General features: G+C 41.9%; 1 protein-coding gene across 1 annotated transcript; it reads right to left on the bottom strand.

Annotated features, from left to right (window-relative positions):
• Positions 1 to 5,384: 5,384 nt before the first annotated feature.
• Positions 5,385 to 7,262, bottom strand: LOC121967186 (heavy metal-associated isoprenylated plant protein 34-like). The gene is made up of 3 exons (XM_042517254.1): positions 7,059 to 7,262; positions 6,875 to 6,950; positions 5,385 to 6,755 (listed from the first exon to the last, which is right to left on the bottom strand). The coding sequence occupies exons 1-3, from the start codon at positions 7,101 to 7,103 to the stop codon at positions 5,671 to 5,673; spliced, it is 1,206 nt and encodes a 401-aa protein (XP_042373188.1). The 5' UTR covers positions 7,104 to 7,262; the 3' UTR covers positions 5,385 to 5,670.
• Between the last annotated feature and the right edge of the window lie 7,209 nt (positions 7,263 to 14,471).

Below are 14,471 nucleotides of genomic sequence, written 5' to 3'. Positions count from 1 at the left end.
CCGGTCAAGAATATTCTTAAGTACTTGAGAAGGACTAAAGAATATTTCTTGATATTTGGAGGCGATGGAGAGCTAGCTGTAAAGGGTTACAGTGATGCCAGCTTCCAAACTGACTAGGATGATTATAGATCACAGTCTGGGTTCGTGTTTAGTTTGAATGGTGGTGTTGTGAGCTAGAAGAGTTCGAAGCAGGACACAGTTGCTGATTCTACAACAGAGGCCAAGTATATTGCTGCATGAGAAGCAGCAAAGGAGGCAATTTGGATCCGTAAGTTCATTATTGAGCTTGGGGTGGTTCCTAGCATAACTGATCCCATATAGCTCTATTGTGACAATAATGGAGCAATTACATAGGCTAAGGTACCTCGCTCACACCAGCAGACCAAACACATACTATGGTGCTTCTATCTCATTCGAGAGATCATCGATAGAAGGGATGTGAAAATTTGCAGAGTACCCGCAGAGGCGAACGTCGCTGATCCCTTGACCAAGGCTTTGGCACAGAGAAAGTATGATGGTCACACTAGGTCATTGGGCCTTAGAGTCTTCACTGATTGGCACTAGTACTAGTGGGAGATTGTTAGTGAGAGCCCTAGAGCCAATCATATGATGATTGTTGTATGGACTCGATGTATCATAGTCCTATATATTTATAAAGGTATTTCTTTATGGTTATTATACTTACTTGTATTGGTGTCAAATAACTAAGTATAATAGCGTCCTTGAGTAAAAGGTTCTTATCTATATCAATCGATTGGTTGAATTGATAATGAGATGATATAGAGAACACTACTCTTAATCATTTCTAGTCAAGTATTAACATTCAGGGACAATGTTAATGCGATGAGACTAGCATGTAGGTCAACTTGATGACTTGATCTCATAAGTCATGGATATTAGATATCAAGTTGACACATGGGTATGCATTGGAGAATGTATACTGAATGACCCGCCAAGAGAAAGTATCATGGATCGTTATATGAGTGTCATATACTTTCTCATGTGACTATTAGTATGACTATCAGTCCTTGGACCTGGAGTCACCATGGTTCCCTACATAAGAAGTTGCATACTTTGACTTCATCAAACGTCACCCGTAAATGGGTGGACTATAAAGGCGACTACTAGGTATGTAACAAATTATGCGGAGGGATGTGAGTGATGTAGATGGGATCTATCCCTCCTATATGACGGGATTGACATCATGATTCTTGATAGAGTGAGACCACTAAGTACATGGTCATGCTCAAATGAGTCAATATGAGATATTGAGCTCATTTGATTAGAGTGAGTCTACTTGGAGGTCAAGACATAAATTGATTAGAGGGTGACACGGTCTATGCCTCAATTGATTAATTTAGATGTCAAGGATAGAAGGACATTGTCACATATTGTGAAAGTTACAATTAGTAGTCACAATGTTGATATTGGATCTCAACATTCTTGTAACTTGGCTAGTAATGATGTGTTGCTAGATACCGCTCATTACTTGTGTTTCTAAATGGGTTTAGGAGCATTGCCAACCTTACAAGAACCTATAGGGTCGCACACAAAGGGCAGTTAGATGGAGATTAGGTTCATATGATGGACCAAGAGGATTAGGTTCATGTGATGAACCAAATTGGATTAAGAGTAATCCAAATTAGACTAATTGAGTTGGACTCAATTTGATTCATGTGTCGAATGAGTCTAATTTAAATTATGATTCATTGAATCAATTTAAACCAATGAATAGAAATTCATTAAATTAAATTGATTTGAATCAAATGATAGATTTGATCAACCATGGGAGATAAGAGGCCAAGTTTGACTTGACTTGAGAGGGAAGATGAAGGGTCAAGTTTGACTTGACCAAATACCACCTCATTGTGACTTGGCATGGGCCGACCAATGATGGTGTTCCACATCATCAAGGCCACATCATTGTGTGCCACCTCATGAGGAAGATCAAGAGTCATGACTCTTGGTATTACATGAAGGTATAAAGCACACAATAAAATGGCCGGCCACATAAGTGAAGGGAGTAAGTGTGCTCGTTCAAGGCATCTTCTTCTTCCTCTCTACCTTTCTCTCCTTCTCCTCCATTGCCGAGACTTCTCAAGGATGCTAGCACACTCTAAGTGGTTCTCTCCACCTTTAGTCCGTGTGGATACATGTAGAGGAGTGTACACTTGACACTCTACGAGCTCCGGCAACCGTTTGGACGAGCGGGATAAGCGAAGGGCATCGCTACAAGGGTATACTTCCTTTTCATGTAGATCTAAGGTAGATCTAGTGTAGACAAACATGTACATGAATTTTATTTATTTATCTTCGCACGGATCCGTGGCTAGTTTCGAGGTTTTCAGCAACACAAAAAGCGGTTTTTGTGGCTCAAAATTGCTAACAGAAATCAAATCAAATCTCAACATACATTACTCCAAGTTGGTAACTAGGTGGCACTGGAAGTGACTCACAACTTAAATCAATTTCTTCAATCCATCACTACTAATCCAAACTAATGTAGAAATGGAATCACCTCTAAAACTCACCCAAATTCGGATGCACCCCTGTTGATCCAAAGCCGAAGATGTTGGCGGCCAAGAATTACCGTCGTGGTTGGGTGAACCTACTGCCCTCTATGTCAAATACCCCAAATCAATGCTTGCTAGCCGGAATTCAACAAGATTGTAATGATATTGATCAGATAACCCCATATGGCCAGAATTCAAATGGGAAGAAATTAGTGATAGAAATGCTTATCGTACGCTTTTGTGGATGGAGAGAAGAGTCTGATGGCTGCTGACAAGCACTTGTGGTCAAATCCTCGCCGAAGCCTTATCTCTCTACAAGGGGAGGATCGAGAGTAGGGCACAAACCAAGGAAATGGTCAAAGATGGGGTGCACAGAGGTGCAACGATAGGAGATCGAGGCTAGGGCTCAGATCTCCCCTCTTCTTGGCTAACAGACAACCCGCGTAATGTGGCCACTCAAGAAGAAGGATAACCCCCAAATAAACTCGATTGATGGAGGAGGGAGGCTTAGCCGACGGTGGGTGGAAAGGCGTCGATGCAATCAGTTCCCTTATGGCGTCGACATCGGGGAAAGAAAGCGTCAGACAGAGACAGCTGAGGTAGAGGAAGTCAGGGAAAGAAACCACTCTCATTACTGTCACCAGTGACAGAGGCTACTGGAAGGCTACACAGTTGATGGCCAGCCCGTCGTGGTCCTCAACGTCGGCGATCAGTGGCCAACGGTCGACAACGATGGGAAGAGGCTAGCGACATCGAGATGGAGAAGATAAGAAGGGGATCAGGAGCAAAAGAGAATGGGAAAAGGAACTTAGGTTTAGATTTATAAACCTAGGTTAATTAATTTAATCAACTTTTACTTAAATGGATAATCCAAACAAACTTTCTCCTCCCGCAATAGATCCATCCCCTTAAAATGTGCCATACCACCTCCAATTAAATCTCGAAAAATTTCTAAAAATTCCTAAAAAAATCTAATAACGTTATTTCTTCAATAACACCTATTATTTAAAATTACCATATCTTGCAAAAATCATATTTAATTGTTAGTAATATATTAAAATCCTTTTTAAAAATACCTCCATCTTCTTCTTTTATGTAGTGAAGTCTTCTTCGAACTTTAGCAGGTAGATGCTAGATCCAGCCATCTCTTTACTGTTTCAGTTAGTGGTTAGTCCTTTTGAGGTGACTTGGCTCTGATACCAATTGTTGGTTCCAATGTGATTGACAAGAGTATGGTGATTGCGCTGAAATTATAAATATACCCTTCTTGTTCTTTTGACTTAAGTTAGGCAAACACTTAATTAAAAAGAAAGTATGAGACAATCAGATTTACTTGATATATAATGAGAAGATTGTTACTCCAATGCAATGAAAACTCACTAAGATCTCCTTCTACAAGTGAATCCTCAGAGACAGAGAAGTCTCGTACACTCGTTGAAAAATAAAAAAGAAAGTGAAGAATAAGGAAATGAACGTAGAGAAAGTGTTATCTTCAAATAAAGAGGACTAGGGCTCTATTTATAGTCTACTAGTTGAACTAGCTGTTTTGCTGATGTGGCATCTCCGGGCACCTAGACCTGATCCGGGTACCCCTAAAGGTGCACCTTATCTGTTCGCAATGACTACACAATAGTCCAATTATACCAAGTTACCCTCGCTCGGGCGCCTGGAGTGCTGCTAACATAGACTCGAACGTTATCCACAACAATGTCCCTTTAACGAGGTGCCCTTGTTGTGCTAGGGTGGTCTGGGATCTCGAACCTTGTCCGGGCGCCTGGTGTCCGGGCGCCTAGACCATGTCCAAGCGCTTGGACAAGTCAACATGATGTTAACTTGTCTAATTTCTGCTCCGGTTGATTGGGTGATTCTCCATCCATTCAAAGTTGAGTTCACCCGAACCCAACTCCGACCTTCTCGTTAAGTAGACTTTTGCTTTGACTTCTCGTTCCTCAGAAGCTCCGCTCGTATCCTTCTCATCCGTCGGTGTACTTTTCCACAGCACCTCGTTCCTCGGATGCATCGAGCCTGTCGACTAGCTTCCTGTGTCAACCTTCTCGATAGCTGCATTTTTCACTCGACTTCCTGTATTCTTAAGTTTCTACATATTTAGACATACAGATTAAATATAACAGAACCTAATTTAATTTGGTTAATCACATCAAAATTTACCGGGTACTTACATTGACCACATTTTATTTGCGTCTTATTAGATAAGACTTGGTCACGTTTTATAGAGTCTTATTAGATAAGACATGGTGATTGTGAACATGTTATATCTAATAAGAAACCCTAAAAGTTATGATTTTATCTAAACTTTAATAAAAAGTTTAGATACCACTAGAGGCGCGAACGTACTAATCGTGCTAAGATTGACCAAACTCTCTAGATATACAAAAGAGTTTTACACATCAAGAGATAATATTATTTCCGAACCAATGATGTAATCTACACTCGCATGGATCTCTTATGGATTTCTTTTCCGTTGGGTTTAATTTTAATGTTTTATTTTACTACATAACCCAATGAAATCTCCTTTGTAAGGAGGCTATAGACTCACCTTGCAAGGTGACAAGGCCTAAATGTATTTGAATTAACCTTTGTCATTGTCTTAGCCACCATAAATCAAGGAGGATAATAGTGCCAGATTGTGATTTGATTGCCCACTTAATAATGCCTTTCATGTCATCTTTAGATTAAAATACAGCATCTTCCAGCATCGATCATGCAGTTTTGCTGTATCCAATCGCATCACGTAAATGCAAATTAGGTTGTCAACCTAACCCTAAGACCATCCCTTGATTGTCACCCACCACACTGTCGACAACCACACCTAAACTCATTCAAACCACAAGAACACAACAAGGCCATGGCTTAAGTAACATATTTGAACTTGTAATAATTGAAAACTTTTATGCTTTCTTCTCCATGTTCTTACATAAGCATGAAAGAAAAGGACCCCTATATATATATTATAAGTATTTATGTTGCCAAAAGCTGCATTAATACAAGCATATATAAACCTTAAAAAGTATAACCAAATTCAAGCAAAAAATAGACACTCGATCAAAAGTGGGAAGCACTTTCTCCATGTTGATCATCATCCACTTTCCCAATTCTTATTCATGGTAGGACCAAAAGCTTGCCATTGCCATTTCCCTCACATGATTGAGCAGCCGTTGAGGTTCTCATCGCTGAACATGCTGTATGAATTTTGTTGTGGCCCATACATGGGGGGCGGTCCGTAGCCATAGCCCGTCGGTCGGTCTTGTCCACTCATCATCATCATCCTTTGCTGTTGCATCAACCACTGTAGGTACTGCTGTTGGTATGGGTTTGAGCCGGTCATCATCTCCGGCGGAAAGTAGGTTCCGGCGGGGAGGCCCTGGGCATTATTGGTTGCCATTAAGCCCATGGGTGATTGCATGTTACCAAATTGACCCATCATGTGAGGTTGGCCTATGGGAAGGCCCCCTCCCATGCTATTATTGCTCCCACCACCCTTGTTGGATGGGGATTTGCCACTATGAGTATGATTTTCACCATTGTTATTGCTATTGCCACCCTTGATGTTATTGTTGTTTCCTCCACCGTTCTTCTTGTCATGTGCTCCATCACCACCATTTCCCTTCTTACTCCCCTCTCCTCCCTTATCTCCACTACCTCCTTTCTTATCTTTGGCAACTACTCCACTTCCCTTTGGTTGCAAGTTGCTGGGCTTCATCATCATCTTGGGCTTCTCGTACGGCTCTTCATCAGAGTACTCATCCATGTCATCAAGGTCCTCTTCGTCATCGTCGAATTCATCGTAATCATCTTCATCGTCGTCAAAATCACTCCCATCATCAAGCTCTTCCTTGGAAGGAAGATCTAATTTGACTGCCGGTTTGTGGTTGTCCTTCCTGAATGGAATCTTCAGGTCCTTGAAACTTAGGAACTTGAGATCTTTGATCCCTTTCCCTTCCTGCAGCTGTGTCTGTGGCACTGGCGGGCCTTTCTGCTCCTTCCCACCTCCACCACCACCATCCTTTTGGGCCTTTCCATGCTCAAGTTGGAGCTTCTGGAGCTGGCTAGTGACGCTCTGCCCTTTTCCACCACCATCACCACCACCACCAGCAGCTTTAGCAGACAGCAGCTCTGCATGTTTCCCAGCCTTGTTAAGCTTCTTGATCAGGATGTCAGGACTTACATTTCCTACCACAGTCAACTTCCTCCCCTCCACATTTATACTCACAGTGTACACCCCTGCACTCACAATTAAAATCAACATTTTAAAATCAAACAACACTGGATCTACAAAAAGGAATTTTCCAGAAACATGTAACAGAAGGAGATTGAATTGAAGAATTACTCATGACACACACCATCAATCTTATGAAGCACCTTCTTCACCTTCTTCTGGCATCCATTACAGCATATGTTCACTCTCATCACACAAGCCTGAAATTAATTAAATTAGGGACGAAGGGGAAAAAGGACAAATTTCAGACATGGAGTTGAGAGGAAGCAAAGCCACCATGCATATGTTGGTTGAAAGAGATTGTGTACCTGTGTTTTCAAGAATTTGAGGCTGTCTTCTTCCTTACTCACCATGCTTCCAATTAAATTCACCAAACACAAGATCACTTCCAATTTAAGATTTAGATAAAAGAAAAGAAAGAAAAATATAAGGAGGAGCACAAGGCAGCGCAAAGATCGTTGTTGTGTTTGCCGAAGAATGTGAAACCCCTGGAGATGTTCGGCTTGGCTGGGGGGAATTTATATTATTTGTTCAACATGGGTAGGTGTCCATAATCTACGTGCTGAGAAAGTGAAATTGTTCTGAGCCGGTTTGGGAAAAACACTGTTTGTATATCAAAATAAAAAATTACAAATACTAACAAATAATGGATTTCCGAAACTTGTCGTAATATTATATGGTGGAAATATTGATTTTCCAACAGCAAGTAAGTAAGTGTAAAAGCCTTTTAAATTTATGCTTAATAAAATTATCATATGATAATATTAGGATTATATTTAAAATCACTAACATTAATGGAATCGTTCTATAAAATTTTTTTTATCGATTATCAAAATAAATTTAGAAATATAAATATTTCATTGCCAACAACCAACATCTTAAGTTTTTAATTGATCTCGTCCGGAATCTGAGTCAGACGGAAGCCGGGTGAGTTGTCAATGATGTTGACGAGAGGTGGCTGAGCTCTTCAGGAGTACTATCGAGGACGGCTGACGAGGGGTGATGACAAAGGAGGTGGTACACGGGTCCTACGCACACTCAGACAAGCACCTTGTACGTTAAGGACCACGAACCAGGGAAAAAGTCCCTGGAGCAGGCCCTCCGATACTCAAGTTAGGTATTTTTTTTCCCAAAAACAGAGTAAAACACAGAAAGTAGAAGATAGATGCGAAAAAGTTAGTAAGCGTACTTGCGTAAGGAAGAGAACACCCATTTTTATATGACAATGTGTACCTCTGGCTTCTGGCAAGTGTCAAGGAATGTCGGGTGTCAGACCTTGTCTAGCGGTGAGTGACACTTGACATCTTCTTATAGGTCGGAGGAAGGTTCTATTAGCAGCGAATCACAGACCATTAGAATATATCCTGACATATAGTAGTTATTCTCTGACAGGTGGTTACGATTCTCTGACTCTGTTGTCGTTTTTGTTGATCAGGCATGGACAAGAGAACTCCTGACAACCAGCACTCGACGAGCCTGACCTATATCTGAGTAGTTCGCCATATCCTGACTGGGCGTATCAAGTTCTTATATATATAAGTCCGCTGTGAGAAAACTCGGTCGGTAGAGATAGTTTCTACTCTTCCTTCACTGTTCCATATGTTACCAGTCTGACTTCCCGATCTGGACATCCCGACCGAGCAACCTATCTGAATTCTCGACCTGAGCATCTTGACCGAGCAACCAGTCTGAATTCCTTACCTGGACCTCCCGATCGAGCAACCAGTCTGAATTCCCAACCTAGGCCTCCCGATCGAGCTACCAGTCTGAATTCCCAACCTAGGCCTCCCGACCGAGCAACCAGTCTAAATTCCCGCCCTGGGCCTCCCGACCGAGTATTAACTGGGTAGTAGCTTTTAACAGTTATAACCCTTATGTGGAGTGATAAGCCTCCTCAACCTTTGATTGTCACGTCCTCTTGACTTCTGACTGCCACACCCCCTTGACTTCTGATTGTCATGCCCCCTTGACTTCTGACTGCCACATCCCCTTAACTTCTGACTACCACGTCCCCTTGACTTCTGACTATCATGTCCCCTTGACTAGACCCTACCATTGTGCATCGTATCACAAGCCTCCCCCTCAAGTCTAGTCGAAGGAGGCCCAGGATCGACTGACTAGACAAGAATCCGATTTCACTTGACCCTCTTACCAAGATATTAACTACTTCTCCCTGGTCTTTGGGAATCTATCATGTTATCAGGTGTTGTACGATTTCCCGGATGTTTGGGCTACTGCATCCATCCCCAGATCTAGGAATATGTATCGTGTCCTTAAATGCGATATCATTTCCCGGAGACAATTGCACACCCAAGGAAAACTCTTTATTTTCATCTCTTTAAGAAGAACTAACCCCTCTCCTACCCTTATGCTTTTCTTGTGCTCCTTCCCGCCATGGAACCTTTAATGGGGTCTGACGCAATATCATCTTTACTTCACCAACTTACTCATCTGACTCAGTTACTCACACAGAAAGATGAGGCTTTATTGAAGATGACTCAGAGTAGGGACCTTCAGTCTTCCCTTCTTCGAGAGATGGAGGAACTCTGGTTGGCCTCTAAGTCCCGGACCAGGGCTGAAGCGGCTTTAAAGCATAAGGCTTATGCAGATTTGGAGGGTTAGACCCACTTTATCACATATATGAAGATAAAACATGAGGATTCTATGACCTTTCTTCAAGAAGAAAATCAGATAAAAAAATGAAACTATCGCCCAACAACGCTGCTCCATTCAGTATATCATGACGGAACTGATTCAGGTACGAGCAGGCAGGTCAAGCACATCACACCAACTATCAGTGCCCACTTGACCCGACCAACTGAAAGGGAATTTGGCATGACCTAAACTACTAGTATGATAGTGTGTCTTTTGATGAATATCTTCTGAGCTTTATCAAATAAACACAAGTCAGACTATGCTGTGGGCCTTTGTTCATGCTTTTTCTCTTGTGTTTTCCTCACTTCCTTGGTATTTCTTCTTTGTTGTGACCTTTCAAATCATTAAAACTTGCGCCGAGGTGAGTGTCTCGAATCCAGACCGAGAGGTCGATGGTCGTGAGAGCAGACTCACTTATAACTCACTCTGGGGCGAGAGTCTGGCATCCTGACCAAAAGGTCGTTAGTCGTGAGAGCAAACTCACTTATAACTCGCACTAGGGCGAGAGTTTGGAATTTCGACCGAGAGGTCGTTGGTCGTGAGAGCAAGCTCACTTATAGCTCACACTGGGCAAGAGTCTGGAGGCATGAAAGCATGCTCACTTATAACTCCTCATGAGGCGAGAGTCTGAAATCCCGACCGAGAGGTCATTCGGCGTGAGAGCAAGCTCACTTATAACTTGTACTGGGGCGAGAGTCTGGAGGCATGAGAGCATGCTCACTTATAACTCGCCATGAGGCGATAGTCTAGAATCTCGACCGAGAGGTCCTTGGTCGTGAGAGCAAGCTCACTTATAACTCGCACTAGGGCGAGAGTCTGGAGGCGTGAGAGTATACTCACTTATAACTCGCCTTGAGGCGAGAGTCTAGAATTCCAACCGAGAGGTTGTTGGGCTTGAGAGCGAGCTCACTTATAACTCGCACTGGGGCGAGAGCCTAGAGGCGTGAGAGCTTGCTCACTTATAACTCGCCATGAGGCGAGAGTCAGGAATTCCGACCAAGAGGTCGTTGGGAGTGAGAGCAAGCTCACTTATAACTCACACTGGGGCGAGAGTCTGGAGTCCCGACTGAGAGGTCGTTGGGGATGAGAGCAAGCTAACTTATAACTCACACTGGAGCGAGAGTCTGGAGTCTCAACCGAGAGATCGTTGGGTGTGAGAGCAAGCTCACTTATAACTCGCACTAGGCGAGAGTCTGAGACGTGAGTGTTAGAGTGTATACTAAAAGCATAGCTTTTTGTAAACATTTATTTTTAAATAAAGACTCACATTGGTCAAATGTCTACATTTATATGCTAAGTGTAGTTTTTCAATTAATTTATATTGTAGATAACATGGTGTGTGATGTAACACATAGAACATCATGTTATCAGTTCCTTATAAATTATAAATAGTAGCTCATGACTAAGATGGATAGGAACAAACCATTGAAATAGTCATAGTGTAATTTGGTATTAGTTTATCTTGACTATAAAATTACACTAGTATACTCTGAGTGTATTGAGCAGGACCATTTAAAGTAGTTTCTTTTTATACTGACTACATAAAAGAACAAGACATTTGTTATTATGGAAGTGTGTGCTCTTAATCCTGATATAATAACAAGCGCATATGTTTAGTATTTATTTCTTTAATTTATCAGTGGGTGAGATTTAGTTCGATAAATCAAGAGGTCCGATAAGTTGGGAAATAATATTATTTATAGTGTGTGTTGTTGATTATAGAAGGAAACTGTGTCCTAACAATCTAGGTTGATGATGTCCCCAAGAGGAGCTCATAAGGATTGTCATGTAAACCGTGCAGGTGGACTTTGTCCGACATGACAATAAGGTTGAGTAGTACTACTCTTGGAGTTAGATATTAGTTAAGTGAGTTGTTAGTAACTCATTTCTTAAACACAGGGAGATTAACACACTCATGATAAGAAGGAGCCCATATAGAAATATGAGATTGGTGCGGTAGTTCAATAATAACTCTTTAGTGGTATGAGTTATTATTGATGAACTTGAGTTGGCTGTTCGGGGCGAACACGGGAAGCTCAAGTTCATCGAGAGACCAAAACCAATTCCTCCTCTTGGTCCCTATCGTAGCCTCTTAATTATAAAGTCTTATATCCACCTAAAGCCCACCTTCTTACCCATCTTTAGGTGGTCGGCCAAGCCAAGCTTGGAGCCCAAGCAAGGGTCGGCTAAACAAAGCCATGGATGGGATTAAGATGTGGCCGGCCTAGCTTGGAGCCCAAGCTTAGGTGGCCGGCCACATAAAAAATAAAAGGGAGTTTATTTTTAAGATCATTCCTTATGTGGAAGCCATGATTTTAAAAGAGAGTTTTAAAAATTAAATCTTTCCTTTTATAGTTTCTACAAAAGATTAAGAGAAAGATTTGATAGCTTTCCTTATTTGTAGTTAAAAGAAAGATTTTAATTTTTGATGAAAACTTTCCTTAATTGTAATCATCCACATGTTTTAAAAGGGAGATTTTAATTTATAAAAGTTTTCTTTTATAACCAACCATGAAGGGAATTTAAAAGAGAAATTTTTATTTTAAAAATAATTTCCGGAAACAAATAAGGAAGTTTTAATTTTATGTTTAAAACTTGCCTTGTTTAGTGCACATGATGTGGCCGGTCATTGAAAGATTAAAAGGAAGTTTTAATTAAATTTTCCCTTTTAGTCATTGGCAAGGAAAATAAGGAAGTTTTAATTATGTTTAAAACTTTCCTTATTTGCCATGACCAAGGATTATAAAAGAGAGGGAGGGGTTGCCCCATGAGACGACACATCTATTATTCCTCTCCTTTCTTCCTTGGTGGTGGTTGACCCTCTTATTTCCCTATTCTTCTTCCTTGGTGGCCGGTGGCATCTCATCTCTAGGAGTTGTGGTGGCCGGATCTTGTTAGAGGCAGAAGGAGAGATAGGAGACATTGTTTCTTAGCATCCCTTAGAGCTTGGTTGGTGGTCGAAGTTCTTCATCTCTAGGAGATTGTTGGTGGCCGAAACTTGCATGGAGAAGAAGGAGGCTTGGGTGGATTCTCATCTTGGTAGATCATCTCCCACATGACGTTCGAGATAAGAAGAGGAATACGACAGAAGATCGTGAGGTCTATAAGCTACAAAAGGTATAACTAGTTTTGTTTCCATATCATAACTAGTTTATCTTTTGTATGGATTTTGAAATACCAAACAAAAAGGCTAACAATTCTAGGTTTCAGATTTATGATTTGATTTTGTGTTTCTTTTATTTTTCGATCTTGTGATTCGATTGTTCTTAATGGTTAAACCTAGGGTTACTGTAAGGAGATTAAATATTGAATTTCGTTGAAAGGTTTTGTCTAGGAAGTGGTGGATGATCCCATACCAAAGAAGCCTAGTGCGTCACCATGTTTAATCTGGAAGTCGATCTCTGAAATAAATATTTAATCAAATTTGTAACATGGGTGGATTTGGATTAATAATATTAAGCATCATTTGCGGTCCAAGTCTAAACCTCTAAGAACAGATAGGTTGAATTTGGAATCAATAATGTTAAGTTCTATTTGTGATTCCAAATTTAATTTCTAAAGAACACAATAGGTTGTTAACAAAGGTTTGGGACTTGTACAAAATTTTTGTACAGGGGAACCGGTAAGTTATTGCGAGTAGCAACCAACAGTGAGAGCATGCTCACTTATAACTCGCCATGAGGTGAGAGTTTGGAATCCCGACCGAGAGGTTGTTTGGCATGAGAGCAAGCTCACTTATAACTCGCACTAGGGTAAGAGTCTGGAATCCTGACCGAGAGGTCGTTGGGCGTTAAAGCAAGCTCACTTATAACTCGCATTAAGGCGAGAGTCTGGAGGCATGAGAGCATGCTCACTTATAACTTGCCATGTGGCGAGAGTCTTGAATCCTGATAGAGAGGTCGTTGGGCGTGAGAGCAAGCTCACTTATAACTCGCACTGGAGTGAGAGTCTAGATGCGTGAGAGCATGCTCACTTATAACTCGCCATGAGGCGAGAGTCTGGAATCCCGACCGAGAGGTTGTTGGACGTGAGAGCAAGCTCACTTATAACTCGCACTGGGGCGAGAGTCTGGAGGCGTGACATCATGCTCACTTATAACTCGCCATGAGGCGAGAGTCTGGAGTCCCGACCGAGAGGTTGTTGGGTGTGAGAGCAATCTCACTTATAACTCGCACTAGGGCGAGAGTCTGGAGGCGTGAGAGCATGCTCACTTATAATTCTCCTTGAGGCGAGATTCTGGAATCCCGATCGAGAGGTCATTGGGCGTGAGAGCAAGCTCACTTATAACTTGCACTGGAGCGAGAGTCTGGAGGCGTGAGATCATGCTCTCTTATAACTCACCATGAGGCGAGAGTCTGGAATCCTGACCGAGAGGTCGTTGGGTGTGAGAGCAAGCTCACTATTAACTTGCACTAGGGAAAGAGTCTGGAGGTGTGAGAGCATGCTCACTTATAACTCGTCATGAGGTGAGAGTCTGGAGTCCTGACCGAGAGGTCATTGGGCATGAGAGCAAGCTCACTTATAACTCGCACTAGGGCGAGAGTCTTGAGGCGTGAGAGCATGCTCACTTATAACTCACCATGAGGCGAGAGTCTGGAATCCCAACCGAGAGGTCATTTAGAAACCCCCCTCGGAACCAGTATGGAGATCTAATTAGTGTCTAATATAGAGGTTGGCCTAGGAATTGGTCCAGAAGCTCCTGCTTTGGTGTTGCATCGGAGATTGAGCCAACTATGCTTAATCTCTATGTCCCCTGCAATCTCAAAATGCTTTACGTAAGCTTTATTTAAATAAGCCATATTTAAATCTTACTCTGCTTTCGAGGTAGAAAAACAAAATGAGGGCGCCAAATTCAAATCAACGCTTCCTTTCCACTTCCCAAGGTAACCGCATGACCGTCTTGATACTCGACGTATGGTCTTCCTTTCCTTTTCTCAAGGTAACCGCATGGTCGTCCCGATACCCGACGTATGGTCTTCCTGCGGTGAAGTCCTGCCATAGACAAATCTCCCTTCATGATTTCCTTGTCACATCCATCATTAATACCTTTCATCAGGGAGTGACAT

The sequence above is a fragment of the Zingiber officinale genome, chromosome 3B, assembly GCF_018446385.1.
Source record: "Zingiber officinale cultivar Zhangliang chromosome 3B, Zo_v1.1, whole genome shotgun sequence".
NCBI lineage: Eukaryota > Viridiplantae > Streptophyta > Magnoliopsida > Zingiberales > Zingiberaceae > Zingiber > Zingiber officinale.
Note: the sequence above shows the minus strand (reverse complement) of the source record. Positions and strands in the feature narration are given on the sequence as shown.

Coding starts and splice junctions, on each gene's coding strand:
- LOC121967186 (XM_042517254.1), bottom strand. CDS start 7,103: ATGGTGAGTAAGGAAGAAGACAGCCTCAAATTCTTGAAAACACAG. Junction 6,951..7,058: donor TCAAATTCTTGAAAACACAG/GTACACAATCTC, acceptor AATTAATTTCAG/GCTTGTGTGATGAGAGTGAA. Junction 6,756..6,874: donor GGTGCTTCATAAGATTGATG/GTGTGTGTCATG, acceptor TTGTGAGTGCAG/GGGTGTACACTGTGAGTATA.